Source organism: Oncorhynchus kisutch, linkage group LG18 (assembly GCF_002021735.2).
Source record: "Oncorhynchus kisutch isolate 150728-3 linkage group LG18, Okis_V2, whole genome shotgun sequence".
In the NCBI taxonomy this organism is placed as follows: Eukaryota; Metazoa; Chordata; class Actinopteri; order Salmoniformes; family Salmonidae; genus Oncorhynchus; species Oncorhynchus kisutch.
Window position 1 is genome coordinate 39,411,268 of NC_034191.2, and position 22,165 is coordinate 39,433,432.

At 46.3% G+C, this 22,165-nt stretch overlaps 1 protein-coding gene across 3 annotated transcripts in view; it reads right to left on the reverse strand.

Moving 5' to 3' along the window:
* Nucleotides 1–22,165, reverse strand: part of LOC109908936 (tumor necrosis factor alpha-induced protein 2) — a 33,007-nt gene that overhangs the window by 5,053 nt on the left and 5,789 nt on the right. Inside the window, exons 1-11 of one of the 3 annotated variants that reach the window (XM_020507742.2) lie at nucleotides 21,518–21,694; nucleotides 17,205–17,679; nucleotides 16,562–16,788; nucleotides 5,579–6,254; nucleotides 5,089–5,203; nucleotides 4,317–4,427; nucleotides 2,865–2,965; nucleotides 2,268–2,381; nucleotides 1,693–1,828; nucleotides 539–661; nucleotides 151–306 (exon numbers count right to left, since the gene is read on the reverse strand). In XM_020507742.2, the coding sequence (XP_020363331.2) occupies nucleotides 151–306; nucleotides 539–661; nucleotides 1,693–1,828; nucleotides 2,268–2,381; nucleotides 2,865–2,965; nucleotides 4,317–4,427; nucleotides 5,089–5,203; nucleotides 5,579–6,254; nucleotides 16,562–16,788; nucleotides 17,205–17,659 (2,214 nt within the window). In that variant the 5' untranslated portion in view covers nucleotides 17,660–17,679; nucleotides 21,518–21,694. Of the gene's footprint in view, nucleotides 1–150; nucleotides 307–538; nucleotides 662–1,692; nucleotides 1,829–2,267; nucleotides 2,382–2,864; nucleotides 2,966–4,316; nucleotides 4,428–5,088; nucleotides 5,204–5,578; nucleotides 6,255–16,561; nucleotides 16,789–17,204; nucleotides 17,680–21,517; nucleotides 21,695–22,165 lie in introns of those variants that run through there. The other 2 variants (XM_020507744.2, XM_020507743.2) reach the window with 2 other exon arrangements.

Consider the following 22,165-nt stretch of genomic DNA (forward strand, 5'->3'; position numbering starts at 1 on the left):
AAACGTGATTAATGAGCACACACTCATGAGTGCAAGCAAACACACACACACACACACGGACACACGCCGTTCGTTGCGTCATGTCACAGGCAGCACTGTTGATCCGACTACGGTCGTCTAGTGTACCATAGTTGTTCTAGAATGACTCACCAGATCTTTGAAGAGCACTTTGACCTGCTTGCCCTCGTCACGCAGTCGTCCAGCCATCCTCTTCCTCATTCTGAGTGACGTGCAGATGATCCTCCCCCTCATGAGGGAGCGCAGGTATTCCATCAGAACCCGTCTATGCACCTCTCCCACCAGGACCTGGGAGAACGAGGGAAAGATTGATTGATTCATTCTATCAGCCAATTATCCATTCAGTCAATCAATTTTTTAAAAACAGTTTTCTCCTGAACATTCAGTTTTTTTTGTTGCTTAGAATTAAAACCAATCAAATATCTTTGAGTTATTAGTGCACATTGTGACATTGTGCCAGAGGACCTTAGCGCCTCCCCTTGTCTACATGGCTCATACTTGCTGTGTCTCTGCCATGTACCTGATAGGGTGGGCTGTCCATCCTGCGGAACTTCTTGAAGTGTTCCTTAATATGGGACTCGATTTGCTCATAGGTCTCTGTGTTGTTCAGCCACTTCCTCTTCACCAGCTTCTCAAAGAAGAGCTAAATATGGCCAGGAGAGGGAAAATGTGAGTGAGCAAGAGAGAGAGAGACAGGAAAATGGTGAGAGAATGAAGAAGACTAGGAAGCGAGGGAGACAGAGAGATGTGGATGTGGCACCTGAGTCAGATCCGTGTTTTATCGCTAACTGAGTCACCCGACTGGGTTTGTGTCTTCCTATGAGGATGTGTGGGCCGTTTAGACCAATAATTTCACAGATTGTGACTTCCTACCCAACGACAACAGCATAAAAAGCCCCAGCTCGGTCAACTGTGCCCCTGGAAGACTGGCACTGCCCCGTCTCTATGGCGGCTACTGAAGAGGAGTGGAACTGCATAGTCTGCCAGTAACTATGTGGCATGCTGCCAATCTAATCTTATTTAACCATGTTTGTCACATTGGAGCGGCTATTTTAGGGCCTCAGTTCTTCAGCACATCCCTGAGAACTTTGAGGGCAAGCCATGTGGAGAACACTGATAAGATGTGCTATATATTCTGGGACACATGGCAGACTGAGGGACGCTTGAGGGCGTGTGTGTGTGTGTGTGTGTGTGTGCGTGTCTGCGTGTGTGTGTGTGTGTGTTTTTACTATGTGTGTGTGTGTTTTTACATTTTATTGTACTTGTGAGTACCAGAAGTCATCATCAGAATAGTAAACCAACTAAAATTCTGAGAAGTGAGGACAGTCCTCACTTGTAAAAAAAGGCTATTTTAGGTTTAGGGGTTCGGTTTAGGATATATGGTTAGGGGTTAAAGTTAGGGTAAGGGTTAGGTTGAGGTTTAGGGGTTAGGGAAAATATGATTTTGAATGGGAATCAATTGTTGGTTCCCAAAAAGTACACACAAGTATAGTAAGACATAGCAGTGTATGTGTGTGAGGTTGTTTACATGTTGTGTTAGAAAGCTGTGACCATGGGTGTGTTTAGGAATCCTATGTGTGTGTGTTTACGTGTGTGTGTGTGTGTGTGTGTGTGTGTGTGTGTGTGTGTGTGTGTGTGTGTGTGTGTGTGTGTGTGTGTGTTAAGAACACTCACCCTTATGCGCTCATACAGTCTGTCACTCAGCACCTTCACTCCCTGGTTGACTATTCTGTCCAGTGAAGTGTTTGCTCGCCTGGCTGAGTCCTCATTGATGGCAGGGTCACACTGCACACAGCGCTGGACAAAACCCCTGCACACACACAGTCACAGCAGACTAATGAATACATTGTACACTTACATGATTTATGTATGTTTTAAGGAATATTCCGAAAACACACCAAGGCAGTTTTTGCTCTGTACTTGAAAACTTGAATGCTAACATGTACCATTTTGGGGAATTGTTTTTGAGTATAGTAATTCAAGGGAAACTCCACCCAAAAACGATATTTTGGTATAAATTCATTAGTCCATTGTGGCCCTAAAATGTTCTGCATGTCAGCAATCGAGTCTTCAAGATATATAACTTTTTACAGAAATACAGCCGGTGTGATGCATTTTGCATCATACCGGCTGCAAAACAAATACCAAAATATATTTTGGGGGTGGAATTTCCATTTAAGGTGTTATTGGGGAAATGGACCGACTGTAACACAATGCAGGCTAGCCTACTACTGCTACAACAGTCCTACCTGAAAGGGGGACAGCAGTTGACTAGGGCGATGGTCTTGGAGATATATCCATCCTCGTTATCCCCAACCATGTTGACCAGACACTCGTGGAACATCTCCACTTTCCTTTGGAAGCTGGAAGTTAAGCAGTTTTAACAGTATTAGAATGTCTCATAGAGATGTTCCTTTCCATATTCCAGTTGAACTGGTTGGTTCCAGTTGATATATTCTAGCATTATTGCACAATAACATGCAGTGGGCAGTGAGACAACTATAGGTTTGGCCCTGTGTAATACTCCTTTCATTCTAAGAACGATGACAGTGACTTTGTTCTAGGCCTTATTATGCAATATGTAATGAGACAGTGTGCTCTAGGCCTTATTATGTAATATGTAATGATACAGTGTGCTCTAGGCCTTATTATGTCATATGTAATGATACAGTGTGCTCTAGGCCTTATTATGTAATAATAATGATGCAGTGTGTTCTTGGCCTTATTATGTAATATGTAATAATACAGTGTGCTCTAGGCCTTATTATGTAATATGTAATGAGACAGTGTGTTCTAGGACTACTACAGTGTGTAACATGTCATTCTGCAGTGTGTGGTCCTCTCACCTGTACAGGAAGTCGGCCAGACCATTCAGACTGCACTGAGCCACAAGGGAACCCAGGTTTCTGTTGATGGCAGCTGACTGCTCGAGATCTACCTGCAGCCTCTACACACACATACACACACACACACACACACACACACGCACTAACTGTACTTCAAATCTATGATACTCCCCCACTTAACATACTGCTTGACTAGTTGGGCCCAAGCTTGCTGTACAACATTAAAACCTATTCAGTCTGTCTACAAACAGGCTCTTAAAGTGCTTGATAGGAAGCCCAATAGCCATCATCATTGTCACATCCTTAGAAAGCATGAGCTCTTGAGTTGGGAAAATCTTGTGCAATACACTGACGCATGTCTTGTATTCAAGATCCTCAATGGCCTGGCTCCCCCCCCACTCAATATTTTTGTTAAACAGAAAACCCAGACATATGGCAGCAGATCCACAAGGTCTGCCATGAGAGGTGACTGTATAGTTCCCCTAAGGAAAAGCACCTTTAGTAAATCTGCATTCTCTGTGAGAGCTTCCCATGTCTGGAATACACTGCCATCAGACACACATAACTGCACCACATATCACACTTTCACCAAATGCTTGAAGACATGGCTAAAGGTCAATCAGATTTGTGAACATGGTCCCTAGCTGTGTGTTGCCACTCTCCATGTTGTCTGTTGTCTGTAGCTTGTGAGGTGTGGAAACACTTTGTTGCTTTTATGAATTTTGTCTTGCTGCTTTTTGTTTTATGCTGCTCTGTCTGTATGCTACGTCTTGCTTGTCCTATGTTGCTCTGTCTGTATGCTATGTCTTGCTTGTCCTATGTTGCTCTGTCTGTATGCTATGTCTTGCTTGTCATATGTTGCTATGTCTTGCTTGTTCTATGTTGCTATTGTCTATATTGTAATTGTTTTTAATAACCTGCCCAGGGACTGCGGTTGAAAATTAGCCGGTTGGCTAAAACCGGCACTTTTACTGAAATGTTGATTAATGTGCACTGTCCCTGTAAAAATACAAATAAACTCAAACTCAGATGTAATGTTGGCAAACGTGTATTATGTGTGAAATGCTATTTGACTCTTTCTTTTTTTATTTTACTGCATCTGTGTAGAAAGTGCTGGTACCAATCAAGGCCACTAGAGGCCAGTGAAGGGACTCTAACACAGTGAGCTGTGATGGAGTTCTAAGGGAAGTGTTTGTATTGACTTTGGCTGTTGCTTGAGGAATGTTTCCTCTGCTCCACCAGATGGATGAGCTTATCCTCAAAATACGAAGTGACCACATTTAGCGTGCAATACAAAACCATCATGACCGGCCTCATCAAAATCAGGAGAAGAAATAAATTACTTACGTAAGCTCCTGATATCTATCCCTGTGTGTGTGTGTGTGTGTGTGTGTGTGTGTGTGTGTGTGTGTGTGTGTGTGTGTGTGTGTGTGTGTGCGCGCGCGCGCTTACCTGGATGACGGTGCGAGCCAGCGTGATCTGATACTCCTCGATGTGCAGCGTCTCCATCCAACGCTTCTCCTCCTCGTCCAGCACCTGAGACAGCTCTGTGGTCACCTTCTCCTGGAACGCAACCAGACCGCGGAGTCAGACACAACTCCGCCATGCACTGAACCACTGTGAGCTCTGCAGCCGCTAAGCATCAAAATATTCCCAACAGATTCCGTCAAGACATCAAGATGGAAACAGGCGTAGAATCACAGATAATACTGTAAATCTGGCTTCATTTGTTCTGATCAATATCCCTTTTGTAAACATCCCCTTATATTTTAGGTGAAGGTTTCCTCTCATTGGTGGGTGAACCCGCAGGGGCATGATTGATTGCCAGCCCACAGGCCATGCTGCCAATAACCTCTGTGCTCTTTTTCCTCTGCAGGATTTACTTGTGGACTACTATTATGTCTACATACATGGGCCCTGGGCCCTGGAACTCCAACAGTGAACAGAGTACCACACACACAACAGTGCTCTAGCCTACCTGGACTTGACTCACAAGTGAGTTGCGTAATGACCTGAGCTAAATTGTCTGGCTTGTCTGGCTTCCATTGTGTGTTGTCCGTCGTAGAGAGGAAAACCCACGAGCTGACCCTGAGACGGTGCGCACTGATTGGCTGCACTGGTCAGTGTGATATCCCTCCCTTTAGGTGGACAGGAAGGACCATAGGAGCACCCTTTCTGGGTGCACCAAATGAGGAGGGGTGAGGGGTGGATGGTCGGCCCTTACCCTGACAGAGTTGAGACAGTCCAGCTCCAGTTTGTCCACGGTCTCCGAGGGCAACAACGGCCCCAGCTGGGACCTGTTGAAGGGCGTCGTCATGCTGACTGTTCCAAGGACGTCCCTGGAGCGATTACAGTAGGAGGCCAGAGTCAGTGGCATACCCATACAGTAACACGTAACTAATAAACGACTGTTTATCTACAGTATAATCGACAGTATTTATGCACAGTATTAAGTACAATAACATCACACCACCTTGTAACATGCTTTACTGTGAAAGCATAAAGTGAAATGAAACATTTCTGACAAGTTTGTGGTTCATGCAAGTTTGTTACAACCTGACATTTAGCTATATACTTTTGTTCATTCCTTTTTTTGTAATGCAACTCTGCTACTTACAAAATCTGATATGTGTAAAATCACAAGTTGCAATACACAGTTATTGAATGAACTATTCAATAGTCTACACTCAGTGGCCTTTAAGATGGACACCCACTTGTTATAGATGTTGTAGAGCCAGTCCAGCAGAGAGTAGATATCTGTGGTCAGCAGCTGGTCGTCAGTGATGCTCTGCAGTCTGCGGGCCACCGCCTGGTGGTAGCTCTGTAGGTACACCTGGAAGGGTTCATACTCCTCTGGGTACACTGGCACCACGTTTCTCTTGGCCGCCCCCAGGTCCTCCACCACCCGGGTCCGCACCCTGTCCAGGTAGTCCGCCAGCTCCCCGCCCCGGGCCTCGTTCCTCTGGGGAAGGCTCCCGTTTGCTGCCTCCGCCACCGCCTCCTTCCACCGTCGCTTCAGCTGCCTGGGTCTGGGGCCTCCGGGGAGCGCCCCCTCACCCTGCGCCCAGTCCCGGTCCGCCTGCTCCTCCTGCTGCAGAACCTGTACCACCAGCCCCAGGTTGGGCCCCGCCGTGGGGGAGCGCAGTGACTCACGCACCACCGCCCACAGCTCCTTCTGCAGGGCTTCGTACAGCAGCTCCACGTCTTTGGCTTTGCGCCTGCCGCCGTCTTTGCTCCCGGGGCTGTTGAGGTCCTCTGGGACAGCACCGCCTGCTGGCGATGAGGGCAGGGTCGCTGCGGCCGCCTCGTTACACTCCTGCTCCAGCTCCAGGATGTGTGTGTCAGCCAGGAACAGGTCTCTCTTAGTCACCAGCTGCAGAATTTCTAGAACTAAAGTAGAGAGGAGGAAAATGCGTGATACAACTCCACATAACGCATGATAAATCATGTATAGGCAATACAGCTGCATTAAGTCAGAAGTCCAGAATGGAGACACCATCCTGATGGAAAGATCTGGGCTCTTGCACCCTCACCTGTCTATCTGTTATGCCACACAACACTTGACCTGGTCAACTGGATCAAGTCCCATGTAAATCCAAGACCTACTCAAGTAAACATGACTATGCTTTGCTTTGAACGTGTTTACGAGCTACTTTTGTTTTCGCGTCAAGCCAAAGGCTAAGCCAGGTTGTCACCTCCTACACAGGTTCCCACATCAGGTCCTATCCATATCAGAGGCTCCAGGCCTGAGAGACAGATGTTGTTTGTCCCCTTTTGGCATGTTGTTTTTGGGCAGATTGGACACGGTTAGACCGATCTCTCTGGAGGTGGGTTAGTTTCATCTCGACTTCAGTTGCACACTTCAAAAGATCCCATCAGGGACATGTGGGTGCCAAACATAAAGCATCCTAGGTTCCCACAGAATGTCCACTCCCTTGTCCTCTCCTTAGACGCTTCTCTATCAGGTTGAGGTCTTTTATTCGGCTAGTATAGCTATGGAATTATATATAATAAAAGTTCATTTTGCTTTGCATTAAAGTGGAGAAATTGTATTTCCTGTGGAACTTTGGCTTCAGAAAGTTCCCATAAGTGCATATAGACTTTTAGAGCCCAGCCTCACCCATTGAGGTGATCTCATCATCTCTTACTCTGATGTGGTGTGACAGAACGTTTTTAAATTAGTACTAAAACCAGTGATGAAGTCGGCCATTTCCTATTGAAGTCACCAGACACTCCCCTCTGACATCATCCCTCGCCCTCTGGGAGGAGCAACACAGCCCGGTAAAAATCCATGAAGTCTGTTGGTCAACTATAGGATAAGACCAAGTAAAGGCCTGTGCACCCTCAGGTTTGTCCATTTTTTTTCTTCATTTTTCAGACATTAAATTAATGACTAAACTTCATTTTGAAGCCCACGTTTTATAAAGAAATAATGATCAAAAAGATCTGTCAGCAGTATTTTGCGGGGGGGGGGGGGGGGGGGGGCACTGACCAGGCAAAGAGTCCCCCCCCCCCACCACCGCCTATTCTCCCTAGTAAGTGGTTCCTTAAAAGGTGCACCACAGAGCAATGATTGATTCCTTCTTGATGAATAAATAAAATGCTAATGTTTTGTTGTTTCTCTGCAATACTAGCCACCAAGCAATTCTATGAAGTTTACATTGGACTCCCCAGTAGCGCTGCGGTCTAAGGTACTCCATCTCAGTGCTAGAGGCGTCACTACAGACCCTGGTTTTATTCCAGGCTGTATCACAACCGGCCGTGATTGGGAGTCCCATAGGGCGGCGCACAATTGGCCCAGCGTCGTCCGGCTTAGGGTTTGGCCGGGGTAAGCCGTCATTGTAAATTAGAATTAATAAGTAAAATAAAGGTTAAAAAAAGTCATTTAGTATACGCCCTTATCCAGAGCAACTTCCAGTCAGGTCATTCATCTTAAGATAGCTCGGTGAGACCACATATAACAGTGGAAGTAAGTGCATTTTTCCTCAATAAAGAAGTTATCAGAAAAGTAGATCTGGGGGGTGTCTTATTTAAGATGGGTAGGGTCTTACTTGACATTTTCGTAAGATGGGAGCAGGGACTGTCCTAGCATCAGAGGTTCCACCATTGGGGTTCCAGGACAGAGACAAACTTTGACTGGGCTGAGCGGGAGCTGATCTCCCGTAGTGGTGGGACCGCCAAGAGATGTAAGGTTTGAGCATAGCCTGAAGGTAGGGAGGGGCAGTTCCCCTTGCTACTCCGTAAGAAAGCCCCACTGTCTGGTCCTGGATGCGAGCTTTGACTGGAAGCCAGTGGAGAGTTGCGGAGGAGCGGGTGACTTGGGAAGGTTGAACGCCAGGCGGGCTGTGGCGTTCTGGATATGTTGTAGGGGTTTGATAGCACATGCGGGGAGCCCAGGCAACAGAGAGTTGCAGTAATCCAGACGGGAGATGACAAGTGCCTGGATGAGGACCTGCGGCGCTTCCTGTGTTGGGAAAAGTCGTACTCTACGGATGTTGGAGAGCATGAGCCTGCAGGGGCAGGTCACTGCTTTGATGTTTGCAGAGAACGACAGGGTGTTGTCCAGGGTGATTTTCAGAATAGTTTGCTTTATAGTTTGCTTTAATATCTGTGTTTTTGCATATACATTGATTGGTTGAATCATTTTATGCTACACAGAGACAAACAGGCTAAACTAATCCAATCGGTTAGTAGTTGGGCTTATTGCACTGAGATGGTTGTTCCAGTTTAGATGATTGAGAATTCAATCTTCCCTACCCTGGCAGTCATTCTGAATGCAGGTTGCGGATGGTTAAAAGGTAACAGTGTTGGATATCCTAACTCTGGCTGGATTCCGATAGGAATTACATGTCACTTTGCAAGCCAGCTTAATTTGCAGGCATGATGCGGCCTGTAAACCAGGAGTGTCCTAACACAGATGTGTTAGGGTATAACTAGGCCATCCAAGAAAGGCCTTATGATATATGCAAAGGGTTCTACCTAGCACCAAAAAAGGGTTCCCCTATCGGGACAAACCCAAGAACCCTTTATGGTTCTACTTAGCATGTCTTGGTGCAGACACAGATCCTCTCCACGCCACCTGGTAAGAGCAGCCTGCCAGGTAGGATGCAATCCAAGAGTGTGCAGAGCCTGAGACGCCCAGCCCTGAGAGGGTGGAGAGGAGGACCTGACAGAGCCTGAGACGCCCAGCCCTGAGAGGGTGGAGAGAAGGACCTGACAGTGCCTGAGACGCCCAGCCCTGAGAGGGTGGAGAGGAGGACCTGACAGAGCCTGAGACGCCCAGCCCTGAGAGGGTGAAGAGGAGGACCTGATGGTTAACGTTGTGGAAGGCAGCAGATAGATCTATGAGGATGAGAACAGAGGAGAGAGAGTCAACTGCTTTGGCAGTGTGGAGAGCATCCGTAACACAGAGGGAAGCAGTCTTGGTTGAGTGACCAGTCTCGAAGCCTGACTGATAGTGAGAGAGTTGGTCAGAGACAGCAGGCTCATGTGTTTTGGAAAGAAAAAGAGAAGGGGAAAGGGGGATACCTAATCAGTTGTACAACTGAATACATTCAACCCGAAATGTGTCTTCCGCATTTAACCCAACCCCTCTGAATCAGAGAGGTGCGAGGGGGATAATGGTCTGTAGTTTTCTGACGTCAGAGGGGTCGAGAGTTGGTTTCTTGAGGAGGGGAGAGACTCTGAAAAATGCAAAATTCTCCACCCATCCATCCTCACGTACTTCGTGACACCTCGAAAATAATGGGTGCATGACGTCCCTGAGACCAAGCCCTACTTCATGTCTTTGACTCAGTCCCTGGTTGTGCTGCCCTAATGTAATTGGCTAACATACTGTAAGGCTCCTGGAGTCCTTTTCACATGACCTCACTTACTGAAAGCAAATGCGAAATGGAACAGACTCATTTACATAGTTCATTCCAATAAACAATCTTATGTGCTAAACAAAACCATCATTTTACAGGAATACACCCGTTTAGGTGTTGATGGTTTTTCTAGAGCAGAGAGCTTTGAAATGTTCTTCATGCCTGGGCCCCATGATGGCATTTCAGACCAAAGTTCAGTCAGCGTTTATCGGATGGTGAAGTACACTTGTTGATTAACTTATTGTGGTTATGGGAGTTGGCTGGCAAAAGTGCCTCTCTCCGCATGGTGGGATCTGGTGGGTAACAAAAGCATAGCAGAAGTTCAAGAGAACATTAGGACAAATGGGGAACGGTCTCCCATTCCAAGTTGCTCATTAACTGACCAATCCATAGATCAGCCATCAACAGTGTTCCCAGTACCTGAAAGTGTTCCCAGTACCTGAAAGTGTTCCTAGTACCTGAAAGTGTTCCTAGTACCTGAAAGTGTTCCTAGTACCTGAAAGTGTTCCCAGTACTTGAAAGTGTTCCCAGTACTTGAAAGTGTTCCCAGTACCTGAAAGTGTTCCCAGTACCTGAAAGTGTTCCCAGTACCTGAAAGTGTTCCTAGTACCTGAAAGTGTTCCCAGTACTTGAAAGTGTTCCCAGTACCTGAAAGTGTTCCCAGTACCTGAAAGTGTTCCTAGTACCTGAAAGTGTTCCTAGTACCTGAAAGTGTTCCCAGTACTTGAAAGTGTTCCCAGAACCTGAAAGTGTTCCCAGTACCTGAAAGTGTTCCTAGTACCTGAAAGTGTTCCCAGTACTTGAAAGTGTTCCCAGTACCTGAAAGTGTTCCCAGTACCTGAAAGTGTTCCTAGTACCTGAAAGTGTCCCTAGTACCTGAAAGTGTTCCCAGTACCTGAAAGTGTTCCTAGTACCTGAAAGTGTTCCCAGTACCTGAAAGTGTTCCTAGTACCTGAAAGTGTTCCTAGTACCTGAAACGGAATGGTGGATGGAGGAAGCTTTCCAATCACACCTGCAAAGCAATGAAGCTAGCTGTATGCATATTTCAATACAGACATATTTAAAGTTGCTAAGCTCTATACGCCAAGGAACACGTCAAAGTATATATTACCAGGTTTTACCGCAACAACAAACCACTCAGTTTTATGAAGGTGAGCAAGTTGTGGGCCCAAGCTAATGGAGTACGGTACAACTACACCTTTATAAATCCAGCCCTTACACCCAAAGCAGCTGACTACAGTTTGACAAAAAAACATACATGCATTGAATGCTTGCTTGTGCAACATGCATGGAGCGCTAATTGTGTAACAATAGTTTACACAAAAGAAAACTCAAAAGAGCTGTTTGCACATTCTGTGTGATAAGTGCAAGGGGGTAGATAGGGGTTTTACAGTTTTTACAGTAATCACACAATGTGATTAGAGGGGTCAGTGTAGTGAATCACTGTGTCCTAGAGTGTTTGGAGATGCTTGTCTCTGCATACCGCCCAGCCTAAGCGAGGTGACTGGGGCATGAGCATAGCACTGGGAGGAGAAGGTTAGCTGTCTGATGAGAAGCAGGAGGAGTCAGCCATGTCTGTTTACGGTATATGCTAGTGAATGGGCTGCTATGTGTCTCAGCATCAGGTTTCAAACTCAATAAGGCTCCCGATCTGCTTGCATAAGTCATTTGTGTCTCTGGACAGCCAGATAGCAATTCACATGCTGTTGTCCTGCACAGCCCAGCAGCATGGCAGGAAATGATGTAATTTCCTCCTCCTACATTTAATTGGCGTGATGACTGAACACAACGACCCTAGGAAAAGGGGCAGGGAGGTGTGGGGCTGGGGCGTTGACATAACACCACTTTGGGGACTCTCTCTTATTGGCCTAAGAAGCACATTGAACCACTGCTATGGTGCGTCACAGATCAGCTGTGTAAATAACCACCCCTCTTGCTCTGTTCGGGGAACCTCACGGCTTCCACTGCCGCGCTGAGTTGCCTGTTTTTTCTCCCTGTTCCCATAAAGGAACTAGAGGATGCGGGGGCGCGCCACTGCCGGCCTATCGCCTTGCTCATCCTTCCCTGTCCCGCTTGAGGAAGAGAAGTGATGCCATGGCACCGCCCATACCCGTCCCCCCCAACATCACTCCATCATTTCCAAAGCTGCCTGCCAACGCATATAAAACATAATTCAGCCAGGCACATCTCCCTTAAAGAGAGCGGGAGGTGGAAAAGGACTGTTCGTCTTCCCTTGTGATAGGAAGACACCACGTCTTCCACATGATGGTGGTCTGCCCACAGACAGAGCGTGGTGTGGCTGGTGACGACGCGTCACAGAGAGGGAGTAACCGTCCGCCGTGGCTCGGCCTGCTCACAATCACCACGTTAAGGTGAGAAGTCAGTGGCCCTCACTTTGAGTAGAGATGTTTTTTTTGTTGAGGCCCTATAACGTATCCCCTTGAAATAACACCAGCACTGGCATGCCAGATGTTTGAGGGCTTTTCACAGATTTGACGGCCTATTCGGGGATCATTAAATGCACAGATTGGCCTGGAAGGGGCAGTTCCACAGACGCTTAGCTAAGCTAAACAGTACATGGGAACACTGGTCTTTTGTTCCAAGGCACTTGTCCCCTAAGCCTGCCATTCAGAACATACCCAGCTAATGTATAGCAGTGACACCACCCTTCCTCAGTGCAAACCACAAAAGTTATAATGCTGCCAGGGCCGCCTATGGGATCTCTATGAAGGCTGCAGCTGTGGCAGATATTATGGAAATTTACCTTGAGGAATTTAGGGGGAAATGTTGTTGTTTTTTTATTCCCAAAAGGAGTAAAATCAATATGTAGTGATATGTAGTGTACTCTCTATTCAAATGACGCAGGGTAAGAACGCACCTGTAGAACTGCCATCGAGACGCTCTCCAGCCACGCTGCACAGAGCCTGGCAGCGCTCTATTGTCCGGGGGTGCCAAGCAAGTCAAATATGAGCCTCCTTCCTCGACTCCAAAAAACAACACTTCTCTCTCCAGTGAATTCAAAGCAGCATCACATGTTCCCTTTAAACTGTATCTTCGCCTCTCTTGAGTCTGTAGAGGAGTTGCAGAGATGGGACAAGACTGTAACTACCAATTGGATATCACGAAATTGGGGAGAAAAAGGGGTAAAAGTAAAAAAAAATATATATATATATATATATATAAATAAATAAATTACTGTATCTCTAAAATCTAAGACCAGCATCTACGCCCACCACCTCCTCAGTCCTCTGCAGGCTTTCTATGGGAACTGTATGTGGACACCTGAGCTGTAGAAACTCAACCTCTCCCATTCTCTGGTACCCATTCAGCCTTTATCTAAAACAGAAGCAGCCTAGCCTGGTTCCAGATCTGTTAGCGCTTTAGTAGAGCCAACTGCTATGGTAGTTGTCTATGCTAAACAGATCTGGGACCAGGCTAGAGGCAGCCTGCCTGTCTTCACATCTCAGCGTGTGCGAGGCAGATAAATATTTTCCTCCAAAAGCAAAAAAATCTAATAAGCAGGGGAGCATCCAACAACCTCCCCACAGCTCCACCAAACTCCCCCATACTCCTGCAGGCACAGCTGGGTCAAATCTGTTCCCCCCTTCCCTTCCCACCCTCTCATTCCATCCCTTTCTCCACAATCCCAAGCTCAGCCACAACAAAGCGAGCCAGGCCCTGTCCTAGCCCTGTCCTGAGAAAGCCTTTGGTCCCAGGCCAGCCCTCCAGGCCTTGGTTGTCCCTCCGGATGGAGAGTGACATGGCGTCTATGCGAAGTGAGCGGAGGCCCAGAGACAGAGAGGCCTCCTCCCCAGTCACTCCCTCCCGCCAGCCCACATCCCAGCAGGGCTGGGACTGATCACATGAACTCATCCTGGGAGTCGGTAGTGCACTGCACTCAGATTCCCCTTTCTCCTCATTGCTCTGGACGTTCGACCGACAGCAACAAAACAAACACTAATCAGATGATAGGACAAGTTCACTCCCTGGGTTGTCACTCTGGCAGAAAAGGCACCTCTGCCCAGCTTCATTTATTCTTCTTTTATTTCCCTAACTGGATTGCTTGTTATACTGCATTTCTATTTGCCACAGTGAGGTATGAAAACACCTGTTACTTTTGGCACACGGACACTTTAAACTGACAGTGTTACAACTGCTGTGTTTCAAGGTCATATATTGAATATGAGAGGAAGCAGCATGCATTTCATCATGGCTAATATAGCCATTAGTTTCTAGGATCCCAACACAGTTTTCACAGCAGGTATTGCAGGACATGAGCCAGTGCTAGCTATGTTTTTATGGTCCAGGGGCCTTGGGGTTGTCATTTGGCAAGGCCTGGAAATCATTCACAAGGCAGTGGCCTGCACCTCCTATATGGCCCTGTTATCAAGGAGCTCTTGGATGCTATGAACTCAATCCAATGTGGATCCACCCAGACAATCAGAGGGGTATGACGCATTGAGATCATGGCTACCATGTTAGCTGGTTCACCAGCTAGGGCTGACAATGATGGGGGAGCTGGGTTGGGGCAGGGGGCTGTGGGCTGAAGGCTTGGTCAGAATATGTTGTAATCCGACCCTAGCTTTCTGAATACCTGAGGCCAGGTTGGTGGCCACATTCATCTGATTGGAAGAAGACTGAAGGGAAAATCCCATGTGGAGGTACAGGGAGCAGTGTTGAGGTTGCTATAGCTTTGTGCTCTTTCAGGCTACACAGATTGAACTGCTTTACTTTCAAGGCACGGATGGGTTGCAAGATGTACTGCGGTTTCGCATATGAATACATGTTTCCTTAGTTTCAATATAGTTTATGTCTGTATTCTCTTGTCTATATCCTGTCTTGAATCATTTAATATCAGCACACTCCATATTCGGTTGGCGGATCATGAAAATGTTTCTTTCAATACATCTGAAACAGCTGGCAAAGAGTCTAAATAGTCACTCACTCTCCATTACTGAGGTATTTCCTGACACTTGAGCACAGTCACACAGTCTACTTAGCCGAGCACATACTGGTTTCTTTTTGTAATGAACTCCACAATACCGATGTCCACAAACATAAACTGTCCGTCCTGCGGGCTAACAACCACCAACAGTTTGTGCTGACAGCTGAGAGAACAATGCCAGAAAGCTCCGTGTTTTTCCCCTAACAAACACATTCAAATATACCAAAAGAAAAGGCCTGTTCGCGGTGCGTCAGCTAGGGGGTTCACCCAAGAAATAACACACATGGTTGAAATGCAGCGGAGCACGCATCCCATTCCTCCTCCGTGGATCCCTCCTTCATCACTCTCTCCGTACGGCACTCATGCATGGATCCCCGGGGCGAGGTGTAATGGTGTAGAGCTTCGACGTGACAGCCTGTATGGCTGAACTCCTAAGGTGATAAGGCCATTCTGTCCCGCTTCACTAGTCTCAGATACGTCATGGGGCCCAGTGGTGCAGGTGAAATGGCATGAGCACGGAGAAGCAGCATCGACACAAAGCCTCCGAACACGCGACGTGTCCTCTGGGTCTTAGCAATGGAGGCATGAAGTCAACAGCCTGTAAACAACACATCTCAGTGATATTTTGAGCGTGATAAGAATGGTATTTGGACTGCTTGCTTACTGAAAGGCCAGGACAAAGAGTGGACATGTCTGATCCTGAGCTCTCAGCAGTTTCTGTGCTCTTCGTAAAGCTGGCTAACTGGCCCTCTGCATTCTTGATCATAACAAAAAAATGCGGGGCTGTTGCTGCCACCATCAGCCTTATCTTTACTCCTCACACAGAGAGACAGGCACAACCTGTTGGTATTAAACATGAAAGCTGATCTCTAGCAGAGCTGACATGAGGGGAACACCATTACTGAGTGCTCACACACTATCCCGACCATTAAGCTCTGGATTAAGTTCAGACCCGCGGAATCAAGTTCTGTGCTTTACAAATATTTAACAGACCTATCGTCAGACAATGATTAGTGTACAATAATTATTAAATAAAACCTTTTTTTCTTCCAACATTGGAGATTCTAAGCATAATGGAGTACCTTTTCAAGCAACCCCGTAGTGTGGTTTGTGTGCTAATTATACTCTTTCATACCGGAGATGCCATTTAATGAACAAAGGTGGGTAACGGAACAGCACATATTTAACGGCGAGGAAGGCCAGCGTAATAGTGAATAAAGTCCCAACAGCACCACAACACCACCCTACATCAAACATTTCTGTGGGAAATCCTTTGGTTGGTCCTCCTGCATGGGGATGACCGCATCTCTCAGCCGTGGCCTAGTTGGACCTGGTCTCCTCTATCCCAAGCGACATCTTTCTCCCATTGTTTCCAAAGTGTCCAAAAATAGCCCAGACATTGAGACATTGATAGCATCATCCCTGTGGTGAAAATAGTAACATACTGCAGGGATTATGGCGGGAATGATTGTTTACTGGAAGGGAGGCTGACACTGTTGTATCATAGACCTGTGACACATGGAACGCCCAGCTGAACTGAAGTAAACCTTGGCCATAACTATCAACTAACTTTGCGCATAGAGTGTGTCTCTGTCTGTTGTGGATGACCTGAGTGGTTTTACTCATTGGTTAAAATGTGATTTTGTGATATATCCCAAGGCAAAATAACAGTTGAAATGTTTGGGTTATTATTAGCCACGATCTCCATTAATTTGACCAGTATCTTATCTCCTCAAATGTAATGGTGAGCTAGCATGACCTTACTGTTACCAATCAACAGTCATTGACAGTCATCATGTGACCCCCGTTGGAATCCTTCAGAGTGGATCCCAGTGCACACTGGCTGACCCTTAGTAACCCAGTGCTCCACTGAGGGCTGTCCTTACCTGAGAGGGGCTCCCTTGGCTTCACCTCCTCCACCACTTCCTCCTCCACCACCTCCTCTTCATGAGACGAGTGGTCGGCCATGGACCCTCTATTCAGCTTGCCCAGGCCCACCATCTTCATGAAGGAGAGCCGTCGGCTGGAAGAGTCGCCCCCCTCGCTCTCTGAGCACAGCTCCCCGTTGGGCAGGCTTTCCTTGCGAAGGCTCTCCCTGCACTTCCCTGCAAATCTGTGCAGAGTTAAGGGTTCATTTTTATTTTATTTAACCTTTTTTTATCTTAAGGGGGTTAGGTTATAGGAGACGTGGGCTGAGCTCAACATCCTCTACTAAACCACCTCAACAGCTTCCCTCTACACCTCTCGTACCTGTGTAAGCTTCCCTCTACACCTCTCGTACCTGAGTAAGCTTTCCTCTACACCTCTCGTACCTGAGTAAGCTTCCCTCTACACCTCTCGTACCTGAGTAAGCTTCCCTCTACACCTCTCGTACCTGTGTAAGCTTCCCTCTACACCTCTCGTACCTGAGTAAGCTTCCCTCTACACCTCTCGTACCTGAGTAAGCTTCCCTCTACACCTCTCGTACCTGAGTAAGCTTCCCTCTACACCTCTCATACCTGAGTAAGCTTCCCTCTAGACCTCTCGTACCTGAGTAAGCTTCCCTCTGAGCTCCGTCGGCCCTTCTTCTTCTTCTCTGAGGTGGGGGTGCTTGCAACGGACCCCTGAGGGGAAGGGGTGGCAGTGCCCTTACTGCGTCCTGACATACGGAGCCCCTTGCCCAGCTTGCCCAGAGTCTTTAGTGGGGAGACGCCACGGATCCGGTCCAGGGTGCCCTTGAACGAACTCCTCCCTGAGCCGCCACGTCTCTCCTCGTTCGCCTCATTCTCATCCTCCTCGTCCTCGAAGGGGTTACGGTCTCGTGGTGTGCCCCCTTCCAGGAGTGAGTGTGCCTGAGCCCATTCCTCATTGTCACTGGGCACCTCAAAGGGGCTCAGCTTCAGGCTCATCTTGCGAAGGATCAGCTCGCCACGCGTGTTCTCCAACTCCCCGTTCACCCTGCTGCCTCCCTTCAGCCGCGCTGGGAGGTTCTTGAGGATGGGCATGCTTCCACTTGGGGGTTAAACTAAGGAACAGAGAGAGAGAGAGAGAGAGAGATGTAGAATGATTACAGGGGACCTTTTCCAAGAGATGCTTCCATAAAATTTGGCCTGAATGGAACTGATAAATGCAGTGTCACACATCTTTCTTTGTTCATTATACTAGGCTACCTGATAAGATTTATTCTAACACAGCTAATAAAGACAGTTACTAAAGTAACTCAGATATACAGTTTAAGATAAGTTATCTGTTCACCCAATGTTACTGCCCCCCCCCCCCTTGTGTCAGGTAACGGGAGAGTTCATATATTGGATGGTTAACAACAATCATTCTCTAGAAAGAGTCTATCTGGTAAAACATTAACATGTAACCTTCCGCCTTACCACCCAAACAGGAATCACCATGGAAACCCTAACCCTGCTTCCATTTGGGTGTGAAGGCGGTTATGAATAGATGTGCTACGTTATTATGGTCATGTGGCTAAGATCCAGGATCTGGGGCTATTTTATTAGGTTTCAGATCATTGTTCTACTTGTTTATGCGCTATAGTCTTTGATGCCCTTTGACCCTTTTCAAGAAAACCTATTTGTTCCTCTCTATGGGCTTCCTGCCACACCGAGAGCCCTGCGGTATTTACGGCTGGTGACAAGGGGAAGGGACAACACTGAATCACTTCCTCTGTGTGTGTGTTCAAAAGCTTTAGGATAATGATGGAGGCCGCTAGTTCCGTGCCCTTATTTGGGGGGGAAATTAAAGTGGCATTTGAGAACATTTGAGTGGGAAGTCCTGAATTGATCAATTGAAAATCCTAAGACCTCCTTCGCTCACCAATTTACGATGCTCTCCTACCTACTCCTACCGATACTTGAGACAAACAAAAAAAAGTATTGATTTTGTTCTAATCAATGAGAATTCCTTGATGAATTCTGGGTAAAGTAAAAACTAAGTCAAACATGATGAATGATTAGCTTGGATATAACATATTCTAAAACACGTTCCATGTCAGATTTGAAAAAAATACTTGATTCGTGATGTTTCACAATAACATGAATGGCTTTACACAAATTATTACGGTCAGCGTGTTTTAAATTCCTAAAGAGGACCTATTGTTTTCTGGCTTCCCTAAGTGTTTTAGAATGACAATGCGTCTGGATGCTTTTTCCATGTGGTGGCTAAAGCGTTTAAGGTTTCCCTGTGCAATTAGAGAGCCAACCTCCAGGGGAACCACACTGAGAATATTGTGATACCATATAAGAGCGATATACACAGCTGTACTTATTTAGACCAGGTCGCCAGCTTGGAAAAGTACCCACCTGTCTAGGGAGGGGATGTTAACCATGGGGCGAAGGAAACTGCTACGACTGAGACAGACAACTGATGACCGGTTTGTGGAAAGGGATATTATGTAACAGTGAACCATTTCATTTTTCTTTACACAACTTGGGCTATATAAGTGATGTGACAGAATAAGCCTGCATGTGACTCTGGTTATAAATGTGTTATTACACACCCTTACCAATGAAGTTATATTTTACCCATTTGGTTCAAGGTCATGACATGCAGAAAACGCATATGAGCAAACAACAGGAAGCAAGCCCAACTAGCGGCATGACAACAAGGAAACTAAAAAGATACGGAATAGTTCTGCAAAGCAAATGATAGGCCCATCTTTGACTTCTGGTAGAAAACACAAAGTCTCATGAACAATGGCTTGCTAAATGCACAGATATTCACGGAGGGACATCAACAGGAAGCATGATGTTGACAAACCGAGTTGTGTGAGCATGTGGCACTGGCGACAGTTGGTGACACTAGTAACACAGATGTCTGATAAGCTTTTTTGAGAGTGGATGTAACAAGTGGTCCCGTGGACAGCCCTCCTTGTTATCCATCCCGCTCTCCCACACCTCCTCATCTATTTAGCTACTAAAGCCACATTGTAATTCCTGCTCTAATTATAACCTAATCAGAGGAGCCATTATGAAAGCAGCAGTTAGATCACTGGGGGAGATACGGGGACCACTTTCCCAGACTAACTCTACTTCCTGTCTCGTCCAGGACCAAGTAGCAGACAAAAGGGACAGGTCCCCCTTGGTCCCCTCCCCTCCACCTCTGCAACGGGCCAACGGCACAACTCACCAGCCAGGCCAGGCATTTCTGTTTTGTTTACACACACTATCGAGGGTCTCATCTCTCTTGACACAGATAAACTTCAAAAGCTTGTACACCATGTCCTTCTGGATTGGCTGGATATGTATGACGCTAATGTGTTGTTTGTTAGCCAAATCAACAAACAACCCTCTTTACTCTCATGTCTTGAATAGGCCTACACTCAGGCTTGACCTCCAGCTATTTAACATTTTAGAGACGGAGAAAAAGGCGTAGAATAAGTTTGAACTGTCGAACTGAACACGATAGTGTGTAATGAAAGACTTCACTGGGTCCAAAGTCCCCTCTCTGAAGACATCTTGTCTCTTCTCTGAAGGTCAGAAGGGAGAGAGCGGGCATCGAGCTACTGCAGAGAGGCCAGGCCTGCCGTCAAGATGTGTCAGATATGAGGGGCTCCTCTCCGTCTCCATCCTGGCCTAAGGCCACTCGATGAAGGCAGTGGTTAGAGGAGAGGCCCAATAATGTTGGAAGGGCCCCAAAAACACACAGTTTTGTGTAACTTTCCTTGAGGACAGAAACTGTCCTGAGAGCGATGGTGTTATGGAGACTGGTGACATGGGAATGTGAATCCAATAAAACATATTAGCAGCATAGGAAATACCTGTACGAGTAAGTACGATTACTTTGGAAAGGCTGTTTTTTTCCCCCTCAATTATTTCCTCATCTACGAGGAAAAATGAAACAACAGGTGATTTCGCCCTTCGGTGTCCTTGATGGGCCAGATTTCATCTCAATCAAGGCTTCCAATCTCAGTGTTGGCTTTGAACAATGAGCTCTAATACCGTATCTGTCATCAGGATCATATTAAGGGATGAAGCAAAGCAGCTCACTATCACATCAGCATTGCTCAGTAGTTGCAACAGCTAACACAACACTATAAGACTTCGGCAAAGATTGCGTTTTTTCCATGACAGGTCCCTTATTTCAACATATTTAGGACAGTAAATTGTTAACCGTTCTCTGGTAGACCCATTGTCTAAATCCACAGTGCTGGCTGTGAGCAGATCTAAAAGAGGGGAGGGGGACCCCCCCCCCCCAAAAAAAGAAGTGGACTTTCTGGATTTTCTTCTGCAGGAAGAAAATATGTCACAGTCAGCTCATTTCGAGTTAAATTATCCTGAGAGTGCAGAGGAATATATCATGAATCTCTTGAAAATGCTTGAGTTTATAAAGAGAGTCAAGCTCAGCGTTCAGCATTAGAGACTTTTCTGATCAATAGTTATTCTACAAAGGTTGTTATTTATGAACTAATCAGATTAGTCTCTAATGCAGAACCCTGAGCTTGACTCTTTATAACTCAATAATTTTCAAGAGATTCAGGAATCTCAAACTAGCTACAGATTGTAACACCAGATAATGTGATTTAACGTTTTTTTGGGGTTAAATTGTATAGTTTTACAAACTGTAGTTTGTCATAGTCTACTGCCACCAAAATATAACACAAAAACCGAAAATCAGAGATGATCTCTGCAAATATCTTTAAATTAAAATATAGCACTTTATGTTTCATCATACACAACACTGAAAAATAATGAATACAATTACAACGTGTAAATGTACCACATTTCCCTAGACACTACTGTTTGTAGGTTAATGCCATTTGTCAATGTCATCAGTGTCAGTCCATTAGTGACAAAATCATAATGAATATCCAATAACAGTCAGAGAAACACACAACAGATCAATCTACTTACATGATTCATGATTGCGCGCTTATTAAAAACATGCACCAAAAATACAACTAAAAGTGAAATCCAAGAACTAGTCACAAACCAAGATAACGTTGTCTCGTCAGGTGAGAGACTGCTGCGCTCAATGCGCTGCTGAAAGTTCCATAAAGCTACCTCCCTTTATTTTCTGTGGGCTGGCTTCTGGACGAGGAGCCTATCGCCGTGACGCGGAGCAGCAACCCTGGCATCGCGCGAAGGCATTAACAGCAGTGCGACTGAGGTCTCTAGAGTTGCTGTCAGAATCAAGTTAATAAGTTCTCTCTTACAGACGTGTAATGCCACGCTGTCTTGTCCGCACGTTTCCAGTAAAACAGTATACCTCCGCTAAATGGACTCCCCTGGAATTCCCAGTCAGGTTTACAGTGCTACGGTAGGCTACCTCACCTGTTACATTATGACCCTGGATCAGCCAATGGCTTGAGCTTCTGGCAGTCATCCTGACTGATGATTTATTAGGAATGTAGACAGTTTATTCACAAAACATCGCATTATTGTGTTATGTGAGCCTGTCTTTGTCCGTTCTGTGAGAGTGACACCCTCTGCAGTCTACATAAATAGGATGCTATCATTAATGAGCACTGATGGCAATACTCCACGATGGAATATTGTGGG